The 22344-nt window shown below is 47.3% G+C and overlaps 1 protein-coding gene across 1 annotated transcript in view; it reads left to right on the forward strand.

The window, feature by feature from the left end:
* Positions 1-22344, forward strand: part of VWA3A (von Willebrand factor A domain containing 3A) — a 541655-nt gene that overhangs the window by 439292 nt on the left and 80019 nt on the right. Inside the window, exon 31 of the mRNA XM_069210293.1 lies at positions 8875-9001. Coding sequence (XP_069066394.1) covers positions 8875-9001 — 127 coding nt within the window. The remainder of the gene's footprint in view (positions 1-8874; positions 9002-22344) is intronic.

A 22344-nucleotide genomic window follows, 5' to 3' on the forward strand; every position in this document is an offset into this window, starting at 1 on the left:
ATCGGACACGCCATTGGAGGTGTGGCATGGAGCCCCACAACTGTCTTCAAGAGCTGTGCATGACAAATTAAGGGGGTCTAGAAGGACGGCATCCTTACCCCCTCTGGACACCTTCACTCCTGACTGGCAAGTAACTCTGGGACATAAACCCTAATCCAGGGCAGAGTGACACTCCGGGACAGCATACTTGGAACTATCAGACTCTATGTCTTCCTTCTGGCCCACCACACTCTCAATTCTGCCAAGTCTGTGATTGAGATGGGAGAACAGATAAATCTTTGCACACTGATTGATGCTGATGGATGGAAGGCTGTTACCAATCTGCCCGGGGGGGGGAGGGAGTTTGGGTTACTTGTTTGATCTGATAGAGACATCTAGCTGCAGATTCCTTATCTTTGAATTTCCCTAGGTGTCAGCCTAGATCTGGAAACCTTTGCTTGAGCTATACCCCTTCACATGCCATTGAGTGGCTCAGTTCAATTCTGTGTGGCGTTATCGACGTCATTAGCACTGGATATTACATCACCGCTCCTATATAGGCGCCACCCAGGCGCACGGACGCCAGTTCTTTTCTATCCGCACCAGTTAGCGCAGATCTGGAGAAAGCTACCCCGCAATTGATTTTTTTAAAGCCTTTTTTCGGTGTTTCGTCAAAGGTTTTTTGTGAAGTGTGTTGAGATGACATCTAGGAAGGTAGGGTTTAAATCGTGTGGCACCTGTCACCGCACCATGGCAGGTATGGATCCTCACCTAGTCTGCCTATGGTGTCTTCAGCCCTACCACAACTTAAAGTCATGCTCGGACTGCCTGGCCATAGCGCCGAAGGCTTTGAGGGAGCAGTCCCAAAAGCTGCTTGCGGCCCGGCATTCAACGCCAACCAATGCAACTCCTAGGAGGTCCCAGTTGCGGGACCGCTTCAGGAGTCCCAAGTCCTCGTCTTCCCACTCCTCTGGGAACTTGGGAAAGTGGCAAAAGAAGAAGAAGTCTAAACAGACCTTGACTTCACCTCGTCCGTCAGCTGATGTGATGAGTCCAGAACTTCGGCGTTCCAGGCACAGTTCCACAAAATCGATGCCAGGTCCGACTCTGCGCCTCCCTCCATTTCCAAGAGCCGCAGCTACCCCTTCTCAAGTAAAATAATTCTACGAGGCCATGCTTCCCTCTTGAGCGCCTTCGGACCCACAGGGTCAGAGGGGGCCCCCTCAGGTTCCGTGATGGCAGCTTCAGCCTTGGCTCTGATGCAGTCTCACGGATCTGATTCTGGATCCGTACCGGTGCTGGTCGTACCCACGCGACCTTCTCCCCCACCCATCATGACGCTGATGCACTCAGCACTGCTGACACCCACTGGAAGCACCAGCCTCATTCTGATTCTAGACGATCCAGAACGGCATTGCACAACATTGATTCTGGTGCCAACTGTGCCCACAGGTGCCAGATCGTTTCCTGAGCCTTATTTTCAGCAACCAGGCATGGAAAAAGATTGGGAGGGGTCACTAGACCTCTAAGAACACCAGTTAGAAAGATCTATGGACTAGTATGAGGAACTAGGAGATGCGAGTGGACTGGACTCCTCTCCAGAAACTGGCTTGCTCTCTCCCCCAACTGTGGCTACGGAGGAGGGAGCTTCCTATGTAATGGTGGTGTGTAGTGCAGCAGAGGTCCTTGTCCTCAAACTGCCCTCGATAGCTGTTAAAATAAACATATGGACTGAAGTGTTTCAACCTGGGGCTTTCACTTCCAAACCTCTTCTGATCTTTAATGAGGCACTTACTGACGTCCTTCTGAGAACTTGGTCCAAGCCCAGCACAGGGGCTCCTGTAAATAGGATGATTGCCCGCCACAGTCGACCCGCACCAGGCGGCCCTAGTTTCCTCAGCCAACGCCCTACCCCTGACAGCTTGGTAGTTCAAGCCTCAACTTCCCATTGCGCATTCCCTTCCACTACCCTGGACAGGGAATCCAGGAGGCTGGACCAGCTTGGAAAGTTTTTTCTTCCACCAGCCTGGCATCGAGGTTGATAAACACCTCATGCTTATTGGGTCGTTTCTTTCACACCTTATGGGATACATTTGCACAAGTGCTGCCACAGGTCCCAGAGGGGGCCCAGGCCATCCTCTGGCAAGCGGTGGAAGATAGAAGGGATGCAGCTAAGATCATCATTTGGTGTGGCCTGGATATGACTGACTCACTGCGCAGAGCAGTTTTGTCGACTGTGGCCTTAATGTTGCACCACCTAGCTGAGAACATCTTGCTTTACGGGGGATGTCCACGCAAAGCTTATGGACATGCTCTTCAATGGGACTCACTTGTTTGGCGAGAAGGCAGACTCGGCGCTGGCGCTTCTTAAGGACTTTTGGGCTACGGCCAAGTCCTTGGGCTTCTCAGCAACCCTTCATCCACAGTCTGCCTTTCACAAATTTCATGGTTACGGAAGGGGCGTACCACCACGCCAGCCCTGTGCCATCCATTGTTCTGCGCTAGCTCCCCAAGCTAAGCAAGGACGTGGGCGGTGTCATCAGACCTAGAGAGTATGAAAGCCAGAAGTCATCCGTTACCCAGCCCCGGCAACTGCAGCCTCCAAGCCCTCCTGGTTTGGTTCTGCAGGACAATAATTGCCCAGTTGAAGGGAGGATTCAACATCATATTCTCCACTTACAGTCCATTACATCAGACACTTGTGTTCTGCAGATCATTCGGAAGGGCTGTGCCCTGTCTTTCAAATCCTTTCCTTCCCCAATAGTGCCAACATTTGAACGGCGTGCAGAGAATCCTTTGTCTCTGCTCTGAGAGGAAGTTACGGCTCTTGTAGCCAAGGGAGCCATAGAACAGATCCAGATATCAGAAGTAGGCAGTCGTTGTCATTCCTGCTACTTTCTGATACCCAAAAAGAACAAGGGTCTTTGCCCTATTCTTGACCTACAGGTCGTCAATCTCTCCCTCAAGATGGAGTAGTTTAAGATGCTCATGTTGGCTGAGGTCTTGTCTGCCCTAGACCAAGAAGATTGGTGGATTGCGCTGGACTTACAAGGCGCATATTTGCACATTCCCATCTTGCCTGCCCACAGGCATTACCTGCGGTTGAAGGTAAGCCACAAGCATTTTCAGTTCACCGTGCTCCTCTTTGGCCTTACCAGTGCCCCTTGTGTGTTCACCAAGGTAATTGCAGTGGTAGCAGCTCATCTGTGCAGTTTAGGAGTTTCAGTCTTCCCCTACCTCGACAACTGCCTGTTAAAGGCGGGCTCCTTTCAGGGCTGTCGTCTCGCACTTTCTGACCACGGTGAACTTTGTGCATTCGTTAGGGTTCACTATAAATGTACTGAAGACGCACCTGACTCCTTCTCAGATGCTCCCCTTTATCGGAGCTGTTCTGGACACAGTGCAGTTTCGGGCTTACCCTCCTGAGCAGTGAGTCCAGGATATTCAGTGTAGGAAGCTGGCCTGGTGTGTGGTGAGCACTTATGGTGTTATCACCTTATACCAGGTCCAGTTATTACCTATTAGTGAGGTGTAGTCAGTGTCTACGAAGCTAGGCTCTCTAGAGGTAGCTGTGGATGAGCAGCCATGACTTATCTAGGAGACATGCAAAGTTTATGCAATACCACTGTAGTCACATAGCACTTGCACACATGAAAGAACCACATAGTGTTACAAAAATAAAGGTACTTTATTATGGTAACACAAATACCAAAATACTATATAGGCAATACCCCAACTGGAGTTTAGTAAACACACTATTAAATGTACATTAGCAGTCAGAAATTAGCATAAAATGCAATAGAAAACAGTGAAAGCAATAGTAAGTATTGAAGGCCCTAGGGAAAGACCAAACCATATACTATGAAAGTAGAATGCGAACGTCGGGCCTCACCCAAGGAAGTGGAATCAGTAGAGGGGAGCTGGAGGAACTATTAACCCCAAAAGGTAAGTACCAGAGTGCCCCCCAGCGACCAGGAGAAAAGAGGTAAGTACCTAGTTCGCCCCAAACCCACCAAAAGGACTTCAGCAAAGGATAATCCAAGACTCAGACTAGACTGCAAGAAACCAAAGGTCGATCCTGGAAGAGAAAGACCTGGAATGGAAGGGGGCCAAGTCCAGTTCACGTTTGAGTGTCCAGTGTCAGCAGGAGCCACTAACCACCCATCTGTGGATGCAGGACCAGGTCGACGGTAGACAAAGACAGTCAGCAGGGCAGCACTGGAGCAACTGAAAAGTTCTTGAAGTGATGCAGTCGAAGTTCAATACTGGAAGAAGGATTGCATTCGGTCAGTGGTGTGGAAAAACCACCAACAAGCCTTGGCAAAGGCAAAGGCCAAGGCCGTGGAAGAAGAAATACGAAGCTGCCGGGGACCAGCAAGGTGCAGGAGGACTCAACCTATGGAGGGGAGTCCCAAGTGACTCTGAGCAGTGAGGAGAGCCACAGGAAGAAGAGGCAGCCCTTGCAGGTGACCCACAGGCAGCAAGCACAGGAGTCGCGGTGAGGTCCAAACAGCACACATTGGAAGGAGTTGCAGGTCACAGGAGCAGCACACAGAGGGCTTTGCTTTGCAGGAAAGAGTGCTGGGGGCTTGGACTACATGTAGCCCGAAGATCCCTTGGAGGAGATGCCAACAAGGCTTGGTAGCTGCAAGAGACGTGGTGCTTGGGGGAACTGTCCTCCGTGGAGAGGCAAGGACTTACTATCTCCTAAGTTGGACAGCTGGTAGAGGGGACCAAGGGGACCACTTCAGATCACCACCTGGGATGCAGGATCCACGCAGCTCTGGAAGAGAGGCAATCCAGCAGCTGGTTGTCATTGCCTTAGGTGCCTGCGGATGCAGGGGAGTGAGTCCTCCACTCCAAGGGAGATTCCTTCTAGCTTCTTGTGCAGGCTGAAGACTCATCGCCCTCAGAGGATGCACAGCTGGGGAAATGTTGCAGTTGCTGGAATGAGCCAGAGAAACAATGTTGCAAAACAGAGTTGTCACTGTAGTTGCAGATTGTCGGTTCCTGGAGGGTCCAGGTGTAGTTCCAGTGGTCAGAAGGTGAAGTAAATGTTACAGAGAAATCCTGCTAGAATCTTGCATTTCGAATCTGAGGACCCACCCAAAAGGGAGACCCTAAATAGCCCAGAAAGGGGGATTGGTCACCTAGCAGGGTGACCACCTATCAGGAGGGGGCTGTGATGTCACCTGCCTGTCCTGGCCACTCAGATGCTGCCAGAGGCCTCTGCCCACCTTGGATTCAAGATGGCAGAATCAAGTGGCCACCTGGAGGAGCTCTGGGCACCAGTCCATTGTCCAGTTTCGAACCAGAGCAGGGACAAGGGGTCCCTGGCCTGGTGCACACTGGATTATGCAAGGAGGGCACCAAATGTTCCCTTCAAAGCAAACCAGTGGCATGGGGAGGCTACTCCTCCCCAGCCATGTAACTCCTATTTACAAACCAGAGAAGGTTGCACCCCTCTCCCACAGGAAATCCTTTTTTCTGCCTTCCCCCTGCTTGAGCTGGACAAGCAGGAGGAGGGCAAAATCCTGTCTGAGGGGCTGCAGCAGCGTGGGCTGCTCGCAGACCGTGAAAGACTGGTAGGAACAATACTAGGAGAATCCTCTAAGGAGCCTCCAGAGTGCATTGGATCATGCCACCAATACTGGTGTCAGTATTGGGGTATGATTCTGACATGTTTGATATCAAACATGTCTAGGTTCAGAGTTACCATTATGCACCTGGACAATAGGTAATGACCTATGGCCAATTCATAGTTAAAATAGCTTCCCCGCACTTACGAAGGCCAGGGAATTGGAACTGGAGTTTGTTGGGACATCTCTGCTCTTGCACTGGTGCCCAGACACAGGGTCCTGCACCCTGCCCTTAGAGCTGGAAGGACCTATCATGTTAGGGTCACGGTGATCTCTATCAGGGACCTGGATTGGACAGACAATCATCAGTTTATTTCATGGCTCTGCTCTCCTGACGTGGAAAGTCATGTAAAAAGTAATTGACATCCGCACGCCTGGGTGGCACCTATATATGTGGCCGTGGTGTCATATCCGGTACCGCTGCCGCCATGCGGAACCGCATGGAGCCACCCAACACACCTCGCAGGAGTACTGTTCAAGCAAAAGTTTCTGGATCCAGTCTGACACTTGGGGAAATTCAAATGTATGCGATCTGCAGCTAGATATAGGCCCTCATTATAACATTGGTGGTATATACCGCCTACCGCCGCGGCAACGGCCACCAAAAGAGCGTGGCCCTGCTATCAGCCGTCAGCCGGATTATGACCACAGCCGGATTTCCGACAGACAGATGGCAGAAATCCATCTGTTGTCATGCCAGCGGATGGCGGTAAGATGGTGCTGCTGCCAGCAGCAGCACCACACTAGTAGACCGCCGCAGACCGTATCATGACCCATAATACGGCCTGGTGGTGTTCTGCTGGCAGATGCTGCTGCTGGCAACAGCACCCCGTCCCGTCTCCTGCCGGAGGACCCCCTGACATCAGGTAAGTTGGGTGCTCCGACAGGGGTGGGGGGTGTTGTGTTTGTGTGGGGGGGTGTATGTCTGTGCGTGCTTGTATGCAGGTGTGTGATGCGTGTTGTCTGTGTGTGCGTGTATGGATTTGTGAGTGCATGTATGTTGTGTTGTGTGAATGCGTGTGTGCATGTATGTATGTCGGTGTGTGGATGTGTGTGTGAATGGGGGAAGACCCCTATCAGTGACAGGGAATGAATCCCCTGTCACTGATAGCGCCAACCGCCATGGTTTTCGAGGCAGTAAGGAAGCCATGGCAGTAGGCGGGGTCATAATCCCGCGGACAGGCTAGTGACGGCCGCCAGGCTGGAGACTGAAGTCTCCAGCCCCGGTGGTCGATACTGCCGTGGGGGACGGTGTGGTACATTGGCGGTTTGGCTTGAGCCAATGTCTTAACATGGGGAAAAGTACCGCCAGCCTGTTGGCAGTACTTTTCTCCATTTTACCACCGTCCGCCGGAGTCATAATGACCCCCATAGTCTCTACCAGATAATGTGTTACAGAAGGTTCTTTACAGCCTGACCTGAGCACTGTACCACTCACACTTCGACAGCAAGCACTTCTCACTGGAATAGGACTGACTGCTTTCCCTTGCACTCCTGTGATGAGCAGCACTGTACAGATATATGACATCCTTCAATTAATGTATAGGGTTCCCAATGCATTTCCACCATGGCATACCACACAAACAGTTACTCGTTCCTAACATGGAATGTGCAGGGCATGAGGATACACAGACACACAAAAACCTCCAAACATTATCTTTGGAAGTAGGCGCAGACCCATATCCTGATTTTACAAATCACTTCAGACAAGGACAGTCGCATCCCTAAAAAAGCAGAGATCATAATGGGAAGGTGCTATGGGCCACGAGCTGCGGGATAAGGAATGGAGTAGCATGCTGGCCCACTCTTAAAAGGTGGGCAGGAACACCAAGTTCGGCTACACGCAGTTTAATTACTTGCCCACTACATACCGTACACCTCACAGATAGAATGTTATCTCACTGACGACTGACAAACTGTCCCCGCTGCAATATCGAGGATGCAGACTTCCTCCACATGACATGGACATGCCACACAGTAATCTTATTCTGGCTAGGGATTATGACAGACCTAGAAAAAGTGGTGGGAGGACAATACACACTGTCAGTGGATACCTGTTTGCCGGGTCTATATCCCTGCTTGCAACCATGGAAAGTGCAGAACAGGTTTATAGACCTAGCATTAGTGTTAGCCGCACCACACCATAGGGATGTACTGTAGAACCCCAGAGGGACCACCCCACTGTAGATGGAGAGCAGAGGTGAGCAAATGGGCCTGAGCAGTGGACACTGCCCTCCAGCTTGAAAACAACAGGGGCTCCACCAACACCCAATAGCAATCACATGGAATGACATGGTGTACACCTTTGAGGAGCCATCACACAACCTCGGAACACGACACAGAGAGACGCCCCACAAGAAGCCATCACACAATTTATCTCTTCCATGCTACTGTACAGTCAGAAGGGGCGTGACATTAACAAATAATACTCCACAAGTATCAATGGAGCCACCAATTGAAGCTCACTAAATCAAGGCACTTTTGTTGTTTGGAAAGGGCATTAGTTGCAGTTTGTATTGGCAGTTTTGTTCTTCACCAAGCTTCAAACATGTAATTGCTATTGTTACCATTGCAAGGCTCATATCGCCCCTGTAGTCATTGGGATGAAATAGAGTGAATAATAGACAACTAATGTTGAAACTGTCTACATGCTATATAATTGACAAGATAAATCTGTACCTATGAGTACTGCCTTTTGAGTTTATGTATAAAAGCACTAAACATATTTGAAGGTTAAGTCTAGATGTTCTATACCTAACTCTACAAATGTCTACTTACTCGGTACATATATACTCAAGGCACGTAGATGTGGAGTTAGGATTTTTAATACTATACTTCCCTTTATGCACTTATCTTTCCATATTTTGTCCCCCAATCTTCTGTCCCTGATATTCTTGTAAAACGATAGTATTGGTGTCAATATTCAGTAGTGCAATCTATTTTGCACCTATTTCTCATACAAAAGGAGCGTAGCACCAATAACTTTTAGTGACAGATAATCCATTGACAGTCCATTACAAAACAATGACTCTGCTTATAAACATGGTGCCTAGGATCACCATACAATTGGAGCATGAAGGGAAAAATACCGTCCTGAATAAATGGTGTTCACTACTATGTTTTTGTTTCAAGTATGGAATTTGTATGCTGTGCATAGTAAATGTAATTGCTTGTGTAAGTAGGTATCAAAGTGAATGTTTTCCTTTTGTGTGTTAACTTTCTGAACTATTCTTTCTGTGTTTTGTTTTATGAATAGAGCAGCCAATGAGTTTCTGAAGAAACTGGCCTTTCAGACAAGAGGACGTTATCATTGCTGTCATGGAGATATCGATGGACACTTAGTGGTACACCGAATGCTGTCAGAAGGGTTTAGAGATGAAGATGTATGTATGTTTTTTTCTTTTTACAGCAGATTACAGATACTGTACTGAGTGAAATTACTTACGTGTGCCCATGTCTATCTTAAGTGAGTTTAAACATTTATTAGTTTATTATTCTGCGTAAGTAGTTGGTAGTCACTGGTGCTTACTTTGTCTTGTCATTTAGAGCAGCATGCTTTTGAATTTGTGCCAAAGTTTAAGGAGGTGTGTAGGAAGCTGGCTCTCTATACAGTGCACTAAAATGAAGTGCACTGTGCAGAGAGTCCAGTGGATCCCCAATTAGCTTTGCAGAGGCAAAAGTAGATGGGACCAATGCTCTATTTTGTGGTAGTGTGGGCGAGCAGTAAAGCTTATTAGTGGGTAGTGCTAAGCATTTGTTGTACTCGCAGAGGCAATAAATGAGACACACACTCAAATAATAAATCTGAGACCAAATTAGAAAGACAATGCTTCTTTTTATATATGTTTCACACCCAAGAAATTCGTAATCAGGCAAGTAGTGTTTCAAGCATAAATAATTAACAAATTCAAAAATCAACACAGTGCACTTCTTTGAGTTTTTCAATGTTAACCTATAGAGGAAAACAATATTCAGCAAACACAGGGTTAACAACGACCTACAAGGCCAATCTCAAGGAGTTAATTTAAGTACTGGGAACTGATCAGGACCACACCAGCAGGTCACTCCGGGCAGCACTGGAGCGGCTGGGTGCATTAAGGCATTGGGTGCCCAATGGTTTCCCATGGGACTTTGGTCCTCATGAAGACAGGCTACAGTCTCTGGCTAGGAAGCCAGTCAGCGACAACAAACAGGTAGGTTGTAGACTTGGGGTGATCGGAGATGTAGGTGCACCTTTGGTCATTTTCTCCAGGGCTCAGGGGCTACGGATGCAGGGGTGTCCTTACGCATCAGGTTTTTCCGTCCGGGAGGACTCAAAGTCAGGGAGTCCTGCGTGTTGAGGCTGCAGGCGACATCAGGGAGTCCTGCTTGGGGGGACCAGGGTGGACTCGGGCTCAGGGGAGCTGGGGGATCTCATTGGCACCAGTTACCCACCTCAGATGGGGTTGGGGCAATGGATGCAGTGGTTGCTTGAGGTGTCGGGTTTTCTCTCACCACAAGGCTGCAGGAGAGGGGGCCTGTGTGCAGAGGTTGCAGGCAAATTGGAAGAGTCCATGAGGGGTGAAACCTAAGTGGACTCTGACTCTACACAGCTGAGGAACTAGGCTTGCAAGTTGGTTGGCTTCCCCTTGGGTCATGGTAGCCGGGTGCAGAGGTCACTTCAGGTAACCAGTCCTTGCTGTTCCATGGACTGCAGAGTCCTTTCTTGAAACTTAGTTGCAGAGCAGTTCTGCTGCTCACGGAAGTCTGAGTAATTGTAGAAGGCAAGCAGTCCTCCTGGGTTTCTTGGAGGCTTAGCTGCAGAACGAGTCATCTTTTGGGCAGAGTCTGTTGAGGTCAGCAGGCAGGCCAGAGAGGCTGGTTCCAAGTCAGCTGCTTCTTCTTTTCCTGTTCAGCAAGTGCGACTGGTAGTCAGGATCGAAGTTCTAGGATTCAGGGGTGCCCCCTAAATACTCAATTGAGGGGTGTTGCAGGGAGTGCCAGAGGAAGCCAATGGGCTGACCACCTTTAGGGTGACTACACTCTTCTTATGAACAGTATAGGATCAACTATAGAGAGACCCGGAAAGAGTTCTCCAAAGATTGGGTTGATTTTGTGCACTGCTCTGTGAAAGCTCTGGAAGGCTGGTTACATGGGAGCAAACTTAGTGACTACCAGAGCTTGTCTAACCTAATTTAAAAAGAGAGCACATTTTGAATAATTGTGTATCTGATCAGCTGCATTAGTACATGGTGGACTCTGATCTGACCTCTCCCAAGAATTGTGAAAGAAGGGAGACAAATGGGTCCGCACCAGGGTGAGTAGGAAGGCTCACACAGGGAGTGAGCAAAGACAGAAGCAAGCCGATAAGTATCAGGATAAGGAAGGGGACAAAGAAGAAAAACAAAGAGTCTTCACCAGGCCCACAAAACTCCTCTGGGGTGGGAATAAATCCTCTTCATCTTACTCTTCCTGTAATTACAAAAATCCTTGGTGCTACATTTGCAAGAACAAAGGCCATAGGGCAGGGGAAATCTCCTGTCCTAAGAAAGGCACCAAGCCTCCCACCACTACTACCTTCACGTCTACTCCTACTGCTCCTAGCAGTAGCAGTAGTGGTGGGACTACCAACAGTAGTCAGTCCAAGTGTGTAGCTGGGCTCACCTTAGTGACTGTAGTGGGGTGTTGGCTAGTTAGAGAGACCACCAAGGCTATCTTGGTCTCTGATGGGGGCATTGACTTTTCCACCCTTACTGCCTGTCCCCTTAATATGGGTAAGTACAGGCAGCACCTCCTAATTAATGGTGTTGAGGCGGAGGCCTACAGGGACATAGGTGCCAGTATCACTATGGTGACTCCGAAACTGGTGTCTCCTGAGCAACACCTACTTGGTCACAGGTACCAAGTGGATGATGCTCATAATAACACCTTGTGCCACCCCATGGATGTTTTTGATTTCAGCTGGGTGTGGGGAGGTTAGTGGTCCTAGGAAAGTTGTGGTTTCCTCAGACCTACCTGTAGAGTGTCTACTAGGGAATGACTTGGTGGCCTCAGCTTCGGCTGAGGGGGAATTGGAGGCCCCTGCTGCAATGCTGGGCATCCCAGGGTATATCTTTGCCCTCACAAGAGCACAGGCTAAAAAGCAAAATGAACAACAATTATTGGAACCTGGAACAATGGCCCAAGAGATTCCTAAACCCAAGAGCAGGAAGGGTAAGAAGCTACATCCTGCTCTAGTCTCCAGTGAGGATTCAATTCCTGAGGGAGAGAAATCCACTACTTGGGTGGAACCTACACCAGAAGAGCTGCAAGCTGACACAGCTGAGCTGTTGGGTGCAGGGGGGCCCACCAGGGAGGAGCTCAGTGGGGAAGAACAGGTTTGTCCCACATTGGAGAGCTTAAGGCAGCAAGCTGCAGCACAAGAGGCAGAGGATGTCAGTGGCACCATAAGGTGTACTGGGAAAACAATCTTTTATATTCAGAGTCAAGGGAACCCAAGCGTGGTGCCACCAGGAGATTGGTGATCCCTCTGAAGTTTAGGGAGTTCCTTTTGACCTTGGCACATGACATTCCCTTAGCAGGTCACTTGGGGCAAAGCAAGACTTGGGATAGGTTAGTCCCACACTTTCACAGACCTCACATGTCTGAAGACACAAAGGAGTTTTGTTGGTCCTGTGTCACTTGTCAAGCCACTGGCAAGACCGGTGGCACTCCAAAGGCCCCCTTAATTCCACTTCCAGTGGTTGGGGTACCCTTTGAGAGGGTTAGGATGGATATTGTTGGCCCCTGGACCTTCCAACAGCCTAACAGCTTCTGGGACCAGCTTTATAGTGATGGTAGTGGCCCATGCCACTAGCTACCCAGAGGCCATTACTCTTAGGACCAATACAGCTCTTGCAGTGGCCAAAGCCCTCCTTGGGATCTTTTCAAGGGTGGGTTTTCCTAAACAGGTGGTATCAGATAGGGTGCAAACTTCATGTCTGCATACTTGAAAGCCATGTGGAACTAATATGGTGTTACTTACAACCTGATCACTCTTTACCACCCTCAAACAAATAGCTTAGTTGAGAGGTTTAACAAAACTCTCAAATGTATGATAATGGGACTCAGGAGGGAGTGGGCTACAGCCCATTTGAACGTCTGTTTGGGCACACTGTTAGGGGTCCCCTTGCTCTTGTTAGAGAGGGGTGGGAGCAAACTCTAAAGCCCCCTAAACAAGACATTGTGGATTATGTGCTTGGCCTCAGATCCAGGATTGCTGAGTACATGAAGAGGGCTACTAAAAACCTTCAGGCAAGCCAAGAGTTGCAGAAACAATGGAATGACCACAAGGCTGTTCTAACTGTCTACCAGCCAGGACAGAAAGTGTGGGTCCTGGGGACTGTGGATCCCAGGGCACTCTAGGACAAGTGGAGTGGCCCCTAACCCCATTGTGAAGAAAAAGGGTGAGGTTACCTACTTTGTAGACCTTGGCACTCCCAAAAGCTCCCACAGGGTGCTTCATGTGAATCGCCTTACACCCTATTATGACACGTCTGATATGACTCTGCTCATGGCAACTGATGAGGGGCAGGAAGAGGAGAGTGACCTTCTACCTGACCTCTTCTCACACAGTGCAGCTGATGGCTCAATTGATGGGGTAGTGCTTGCTGACTGCCTCTTTGAGTTCCAGAAGAAGGACTACAGAAACCTTTTAGGACAGTTCTCAGAACAGTTCTCCTTTACACCTGGTCAGACCACATGGTGTGAACACACCATTGACACAGAGGACAGTTTGCCTGTTAAGAGTAAAATTTATAGGCAACCTGATTATGTAAGGGAATGCATCAAATCTGAAGTTCAGAAGATACTAGACCTAGGGGTCACTGAGCCCTCAGATAGCCCCTGGGCTAGCCCTGTAGTGCTCATCCCAAAACCTCACTCCCAAGATGGCAAAAGAGAAATGAGGTTTTGTGTAGACTACAGAGGGTTACTAAAACAGATGGTCATCATATCTCTAGGGCAGATGAGCTTATAGATACCCTGGCATCTGCCAGGTATCTGAGCACCTTTGATCTGACTGCTGGCTACTGGCAGATCAGGTTATCAAAGGATGCTAAGCCTAAACAGCATTTTCCACCCCTAGTGGCCACTATCACTTTACTGTGATGCCTTTTGGGTTGACAAATGCACCTGCCACATTTCAGAGGCTGTTAAATAAAGTCCTCCAAGGGTTGGAAAGCTTCAGTGCAGCTTATATGGATGACATAGCTGTCTTTAACTCCACCTGGGAGGATCACCTGGTCCGCCTAGGGAATGTTTTAGAGGCTTTGCAAAGGGCAGGCATCACTATCAAGGCCTCTAAGTGCCAGATAGGGCAGGGGAAGGTAGTGTATCTGGGCCACCTGGTAGGTGGAGGCCAGATTCAGCCACTGCAGGAGAACATCCAGACTATTCTGGATTGGAGTGCCACTACTACACAGACCTAGATAAGAGCCTTTCTAGGCCTCAATGGGTACTACGTGATGTTCATTAAGAATTATGGCTCCATTGTAGCTCCTCTAAATGACCTCACTTCCAAAAGAATGCCTAAGAAGGTTTTGTGGACAGCTAGCTGCCAAAAAGCCTTTGATGACCTTGAACAGGCCATGTGCTCTGCTCCTATTTTAAGAAGCCCTGACTACTCCAAGCAAATTCATAGTACAGACAGATGCTTCTGAGGTAGGGAATGGGGTAGTACTGTCAAAACTGAATACAGAGGGACATAATCAACCTGTAGCTTTTTTAAGCAGAAGATTGACCCGAGGGAAAAGCGTTGGTCAGCCATAGAAAGTTTGCTGTAGTGTGGGCTTTGAAGAAGCTGAGGACATACTTGTTTGCCACTCGCTTCCTTGTTCAAACCGACCACAAGTCTCTTCTATGGTTACAACAAATGAAAGGTGAAAATCCCAAACTTTTGAGGTGGTCCATATCCCTACAGGGAATGGACTATACAGTGGAACATAGACCTGGGAGTAACCACTAAAATGCTCTCCAGATATTTCCACTTGGACAATTAAGATTCATCTGGACAAGGTTAGCCTCATTGACCTTCATTTTTTGGGGGGGGTGGCGGTGGGGCATTATGTAGGAAAGTACCCTCATTTTGGTATGGTTATCCCCACTTTTTGCCTGCTGTCAGTGTGTTTTTGACTGTGTTCACTGGGATCCTGCTAACCAGGACCCAAGTGACTGTGCTCCTTCCCCCTAAATTAGTTTTTTCCTGACTTTGTGCACCCCACAATTGGCATACTGGTGCCCCCATGTGAGTCCCTAATATATGGCACCTAGGTACCCAGGGCATTGGGGCACCAGGGGTTCCCCATGGGCTGTTGCACGTATTATGCCACCCTTGGGAGCCCATGCAAAATGTGTCTGCAGGCCTGCCATAGCACTCTGGTACTTACCTTTTGGGGTTCCTAGTTCCTCCTGCTCCCCTATACAGATTCCACTTACCTGGGTGGGCGTCTGCCTTTTGCATTCAATTTTTTTAGTATATGGTTTGGTCTCCCCCTAGGGTCTCTATTGTTTATTGTTATTTCACTGTTTTCTATTGCCTTCTATACCCATTCTCGATTACTAAGGTGTATATTCTAGTGTGTTTACTCACCTGCTAGTAGAGTATTGCCTATACAGTATTTTAGTATTTGTGTTACCATAATAAAGTACATTTATATTTGTAACACTGTGTGGTTCTTTCATGTGTGTAAGTGCTGTGTGGCTATGGTGGAATTGCATAAGCTTTGCATGTCTCCTAGATACGTCTTGGCTGCTCAGCCACAGCTACCTCTAGAGAGCCTGGCTTCCCCTCACTAATAGGGGATACCTGTACCTGGAATAAGGTGATAACACTATAGGTGCTCACCATACACCAGGCCAGCTTCCTACAAGTTTGATTGGAAAAGACGCACCCTTCAGGGGCCTATCAGAGTTTCTCGTGAGTTTCTGCATGTCTGGTGTCTCCATCTGTGGGTGCGGGGGTGATCAAATATACTCAGGAAAAGAGATAGGCCTGAATACTTCCTGCGCACTCTCCTTGGCACCCACTTATTAGTCTCTACGCATCGCCTGTAGGCCCCACTTGGCGTCTCAGTCACTCGCATTGCAGCTCTCTCAGTAGCAGCAGTTCTGGGGAACTAATAAAAGTGAAGGCCAGGTCCTCATGAATTGCTCCCAGTATTTGTGGTCTCCAGTCCTCTCTTACCTCCCATGGAGAAGGGATTGGTGCCTGATACTTTGCGTTCCTGTACTGGCCGTGAGTCCGGGTCTTTCGTAGTAGGCCCCCACTCCAGTCCGAATCCGCCCAGAGCTCCGGCTGCCACTCCTGGACTCCGAGGTGGTGAGACGCACTCCGGCATCCTCCAGCTCTACAGGTCGCCAGAGCTCTTCTCCCAGCTCACGGACTGCCGTGTCAATCTTGTTGAGAGCTGTGGAAGCCGAACGCTGCCTTCCACTGCTGGTTGCCGCTGTTGCAGGTGCGCTGCCCACACACACGGTTCTGCTAGGGTGTCGCCATCTTGGAGAGCTTGCCCGGCCGCATCCTTGTCTTCTGGACGGAAGTCGTCCCAAGCGATACAGCTCCCCCAGATAAATCAGGGGGTGCCCACCCTGCAGCAGCACTTCCAGCTACAGGGCATGCACCCTGGGATGCATTGGGAGCTCAGGATGACTCTAGGCAGCTCTCAAAAGGTCACCTTACTGCATTGTTACTAAGCCACGTCCCACGCACAGTTCGCTTTCATGTACACACGCATTTGCACACATGTTCACGTGTAACCAGCCAAGTGACTCTTACCCTTGCTGCATAAAAGGCAGACACTGGCGGTAAACATGTGCGGTCCATTTTCTAAAAGATTACTGTGGGTGAAACACATGTAGTGAGACATACCCTCAGCAAAAAGTACAAAACCGGGTGACCCAAAAAGCAAAAAATCCAGGCGTTCTGAATAGGCAGAACATAATTGCAGCATATGGGATCTAATTTTTTTTTTTTTAAATAAGGGAATGGCATTTACGTTTATCAAATGGTTTAGGGCATGTCCCCTCCTTCCTGAATGGAACAATTTACATGTTGGCAAAGGAACAAATAACCTAGTAGCCATGCTGGAGTCCATAGTTTTAGGGACTTTCGAATCAGTCCAGTCTTTCAAGGTGTGATGGGCTTTGGGGACAAAACCTTATGTGAAGGTGAAGGTAAGATTGCCCATTTAGTAGTTGCAGCCAATTCTTATGCAGAGTCTTATGGTGTTAATTTTCATTTAATTTTGCAAAATGCCTATTTCATGACTTTGGGCCTCATTGCGACTTTGGTGCTCTTAAAAACAAAGCCACTGCAGGCAACAGACCGCCAGTGCTGGAGGTCTATTGCCTTCCATTTTAGGAGTCTTCGGAGGACTTCCGCCCATTTCTGGGCGGTAGTCTGACTCCGAAGAGGCGGTTGCATCTCCAGCACCGTCACGGCAGCAGGACTCTGTCCGGCGTATTACAAGCCGTTTGGTGGAGTCCTGCTGGCGTTTTGGTGCTGGCGGTGCAAGACCGCCAGGACCCATCCTCTCCCGGACGACCTCCTCAACGGAGAAGGTAAGTGGTCATCTGAAAGGGGGGGTGTCTGTGTGTATGGGTCCATGTGTGGGTGTATACAGAGGGGGGTGTAGTGTGAGTGTGTGTGTGTATGTGATTGAATATGAATGTTTGTGTGCATGTATGTGCGCATGAATGGGGAAGTGTCTGCATTTGTGCGAGTGAGTGGGGGTGTGTGTCTGCATGTATGCGACTGAGTGGGGGTGTCTGTGTGAATGAATGCGTTTGCAGGGTTGGGGGGTTGTAAGTGTGTGGATGGGTGGGGGGGTGCATGTGTGCGGATGTGTGGGGGTGCGTCTGCCGGCGAAAGGAATGGGGATTCCTGTCACCGGGTGCGTGACCACCAGGGTTTTCGTGGCAGGGTGACTGTCACTGAAAGGGCCTTTGTGTTTGATCTTAAACTTGGAAACCTGATGAGAATGACCTGAGTTAGTATACAATGTGAGAAGGCTGGTCATCAATTTTTGTGAAAAAATCAAAAATGTTATTACATAGTCGTTCCTGATTAACTCCTCTGCTTTATGGCAACCGAGGCATCTACTGTGATGTTTTTAAGTCATATTCTTGGGTCTGCCAGGTAGTGTGTTAAGTTAAAAAGCAATCATGGCTTTATTTGGTTAGATAATGAGGAGGACTCTCATGATGGTTACATCAGCGTTTTTGTTAAACACTACATTCAAGGTATGGCCATTGACATGTGACAAACAATAAAATGTTAGGACGTTGAAGACTTATGAGTTAGAGGCAAAGTCAAGCTAAAACTCTATGGCCCTTCTCACCTAAAACTACAAGGGAGGACAGTCTGACCGAAAGCAAATCTATGAGGCCTGTGAGGTTATGTGGGTTGTCAGAATTTGTCTCCAAAGGACAAAACCAGCAATGTGACAATTTGTTAAGATGAAGCTGCCGTTTTAAAGATGAGATACTCACAGCCTGTTTGGAAATTGGAATTAGAGAGGGCTAAGATCACAAAGAGGTTTTTGTGAAAGATCACAACCCACCAGGCTATCTGTCTTAGTATCAAATGTGGTGTCCTCTGTGGACTGAGGGATTCATTTTAGATTCAGCAGAACAGTAACCACTAAACATCCAGTTTTCCAACCCTATCTAGTTTTGGGTGAACTACTAAGTATGTGACATTGGAGATTTCAGAATCAGCAGCCCATATGCCACTAGACCGCCTGGTCAAATGTCGGAAAGCTCACCCTACTTAAGGCACGGCTTCAAAAATATATTTTTCCTGCCTGGATTACCATGTCCATCATTGCTCATATCACTTTCTGAGACAGAACATAGCCTTCACCTACTAAAATAGCCTGCCATGTGAGACCTGTGTAGCATGTTGCCATGGAATAGAGTGGCCACAAAGACAGTGGAAGTAAAACACCTCACCCTTTATTCATTTGTTCTCTTACACTCTCCCAAGCTTTGGAAATACTCACCTTAGTCAAGTGCTTAAACCCTGATGAGTTCTCCAGTTTATATTCTTATCATTTTGAAAATCATAACTTCCTCCCATTTTCCCATTAGAAATTCTTGATGCTTTCCAGCAGGCCTTTTTCTGAGGTTTTTCTGTCCCATGTGCCTGTTTACAAGGAGACTAATGTGTCACTGTTTGATCTTTATCTTTGGTCTCTATTTTAGGTCTGAATGATAAATTAGATTCAGGTGTAGCCTTACCTCCTGGTCAAGAGTGAACATTTTGCCTGTGGTGAACCTGAACATATTTGCCAGCTCCACCTACATTGGGATACACATTGGCGTAGCTTCTGGGGGGATATTTGCGGTGTTACATCCCCTAATAAATGTACTTCTTGATCAATAGTTGGGTACAGGTGTTTTCAGTTGGGGTGGTGAGGTTTCTTTCAGATTTCACCATGAATTTTTACATAAACAAAGTCAAAAATAAACACACACTCACCCTCCCTCTGCTTTGAAATTCCCCTAAAATGTTTTTTTTTTTTTTTTACAAATATTGTGTTTTCTCTCACTTAGGCCCCTATTTAGACTTTTTTAACGCCGCATTTGTGCCGTTTTTTAACGCAAAAGCATCACAAACTTACAAAATACAATTGTATTTTGTAAGTTTGCGCTGCTTTTGCGTAAAAAAATAACGCAAATGCGGCGCTAAAAAAGTATAAATATGGGCCCTAGTGCCCCTACCAAGCTGCATTCTTGTCTCTTTACGCTATCCCTTATGCCTCTCTCATTGTATAATGTATTTCAACATTATATGCCAGCGTGATTGTTGGAAAATCTGAAGCTTATACCCCATTAATGTTACTGACTAAGCTACGCCCTGGTGATATGATACTGCAGTGGTTCCCAACCTGTGGTCCGGGGACCCCTGGGAGTCCGTGAAGCCTTCTCAGGGGGTCAGCGACTGCTTAGAAAATTAAATAATATTAACAGATTAGATCCCCAGCTTTCAGTAGTGACTCATTGGGGGGGTCCCCGGATTCCAATAAGGATTCAGTGGTGGTCCCTGGGTTTTAGTAATGATAAAGTGGGGGTCCACAGAAGCCAAAAGGTTGGGAACCTATTTGGGTGCATACCGTGCATTCACTGCTTGTGATGCTGGTGTCAGTGGTGATGTCATCTGGGTGTAGTGGTTGCATAGCACTGTCAAATGAACCTATGTAAAGCAGTGTTCATAAGATAGAGTCTAGAATGTTTGCAATTGCTTTTGCATGCTGGACTTGGCATTGGTCCCTACGGTCCGCAGATCCTGGATGTTTTGCTTTGGCAGTTATGTGTTCAGAGGCAGTAGTTTCTTTGTATTCTGCATCCTGCATGAAGTGCCATTAATCTTTCCAGGTAGCTGATGTGAACTGTGTTGCATCCTGGTGTAACTTCTATTGTAATATGACGTTGGTTTCCTGGAGTGTGTTGAATGGTTGAAGGTTTGTTTCATGTTTTTGATGTGCACACTTCTAATTGGTTTAGGGCGTACTATGGGCCAGATATACAAAAGGATTTAGCATTTCTTCAAGGATCAAATCGCAATTTCGGTCCTTTACGAAATGCTAAATTGCCTTTTCAGATGTACAATGGCCAATAGGGAATCACAAAATGCAATTTCTACACCAGTCAAATCGCAATTCGCAACTCCTTAATAGGAAATCACAGATAGGGATTTCCTATTTGCTATTTCCTAGGCACATGTACAAAGCATTTACTAAATGCATTTTTAATGTGTCACGCAAATGCCCCAGGGTATTTGGGCATTTTACATATACACCACTTTTTTGGGGGTGCATAAATCCGTAGGCCACTAGGCACCTTTGGGTTTGCATTTCCTAACTTGTCATTTCCTATTGCAAATTTAGAAATACAAAACCATTCATACCTATGGGCCTTCTGCCCACAGGAACGAATGGTGTAGCATTTCTTAAATAGTGATTTCCTAACAGGGATTCCTAGTTTCTATGAATCGCTATTAGGAAATCTCTATTTTTGTTCAATCCATTTTGCATTTCCTAATTAGCGATTCCTTAATATTCGCCATTTAAGAAATGCAAAATAGAAATTTCGTACATCTGGCCCTATGTGTCCTTCCGGGTCCTAGAAGGCGAGCTGATGGACTCTGTTGTTTTACCACCATTGTTTTTGTATTCTCTACACAACTGATTCCCATGCAATATATGGGATAAAGTAATAATAAATTTGCCTTGATTGCGCCTTCATATTTAGAACGTAACTTGAAGGTGTCCTGTCCCTCAGGTATTGGACACATCAATGGCAATGGTATCCTACCATATTAATGAGGTTTTTTTTTATGTCAACTTGCAGCAGTATTGAATATCAGCTACCAATATATTGTCAAAATACATGTAGATTTACTATTCTTAAATTCACATTTACTTACCTTGACCATAAATATATATTAGCAAGGTAAATAGATATTGAGTAGCTACAGTAAATCTACACATTCCCATGTACACTTACTTTAACAGTATAGTCAATATTCTGCAGTCAGTTGTGTTGCAGTCCGATATATCAATGACCTCGATATTCTAACATTCAGCCACAGGTACAGAATTGAGGGTCTTGACTGATAGTTTATGCCATTGTGTTTATATCCTTGATCTGTGTCTGTGTTGGCACAGATGTGATTGAATGTGTACTAGTGTAATAACCAGATGTCGATAATTCAAGCACGCCATCCATTACTTTTTGTGCTGTCAGTACGATAGTCCCCAGTAGTGCTGGGCGAATATATGGATGTGAGATCTGATTGAGCTGATTCAGTGGATGAAAGATGGAAGGCTGGTGGTGATGGTGAGCAGACTCTGTAGGGCAATTGTGGATGCTGGTGCCTTCTGACAAGTCTTATGTGAGGTGGTGAGATAGTCAGTGCCTGAAATTTGTCGGATGGGTACACCACAAACTAGAGGAAGGGAAGGAGTCCTCGCTAGTAAGGACTAATGCGCTTCTGTGCCACCGCTAAGAACTTATCAGAATGGGCATTGGCGATGGCAACTGTGTAGCTTGCCAAATGAAGAATGAAGTCAACATGGTAGACACTGGCTGCATGACGTGCACCACTGCCAGCAAGAATGGGGGTTTCCATCCATGTGAAGTACACTGGGAATGAGGAACCTTCTTTGGCTGCTGTTCTAAGTATATGGCACTTTATGGATAACTCTGGGAGAGGAGGTTGTATCTTGTTTGCTGGTTAATATGATAGCTTCAAAAATTGAGAAGGGTACGGGATTGTGTTGAGGAAGTGTTCACACAAGTCGAAAGCTAAATTGACTGGTTTATGCCTATTGTTGGTGGCCGAGGGAGGTTAGTAATAGCACTTGCTGAGCAATGAGAGTGGGACCATAGGGATAGGCCCTGGGCACAGACAATGGTTTGAGTGTCCGGATTGTACTTTTGCATTTTGATGGTAAAAGCCATGGCAAGTAAGGCCCAGTTAAGCTGAGGGGTGAATAGCTTTGCTCCAAGTAAATTGACCAAGAAGTTAAATGTTAGCCACTCACAATGTACAGGGAAATGTAGCTTAATGTTTGCCTTTCATGATAGCTAGACATCTGAAATTCAAGTTTCAGTATCACTGCTAAATATTTTGAGCGTACTTCGTTCAACAAGGAAAGAAAGCTAAACCAATGTGGAAATAGTTTACTGTCAAAGAAGGGTATTT

Source organism: Pleurodeles waltl, chromosome 10 (genome assembly GCF_031143425.1).
Source record: "Pleurodeles waltl isolate 20211129_DDA chromosome 10, aPleWal1.hap1.20221129, whole genome shotgun sequence".
Lineage (NCBI taxonomy): Eukaryota > Metazoa > Chordata > Amphibia > Caudata > Salamandridae > Pleurodeles > Pleurodeles waltl.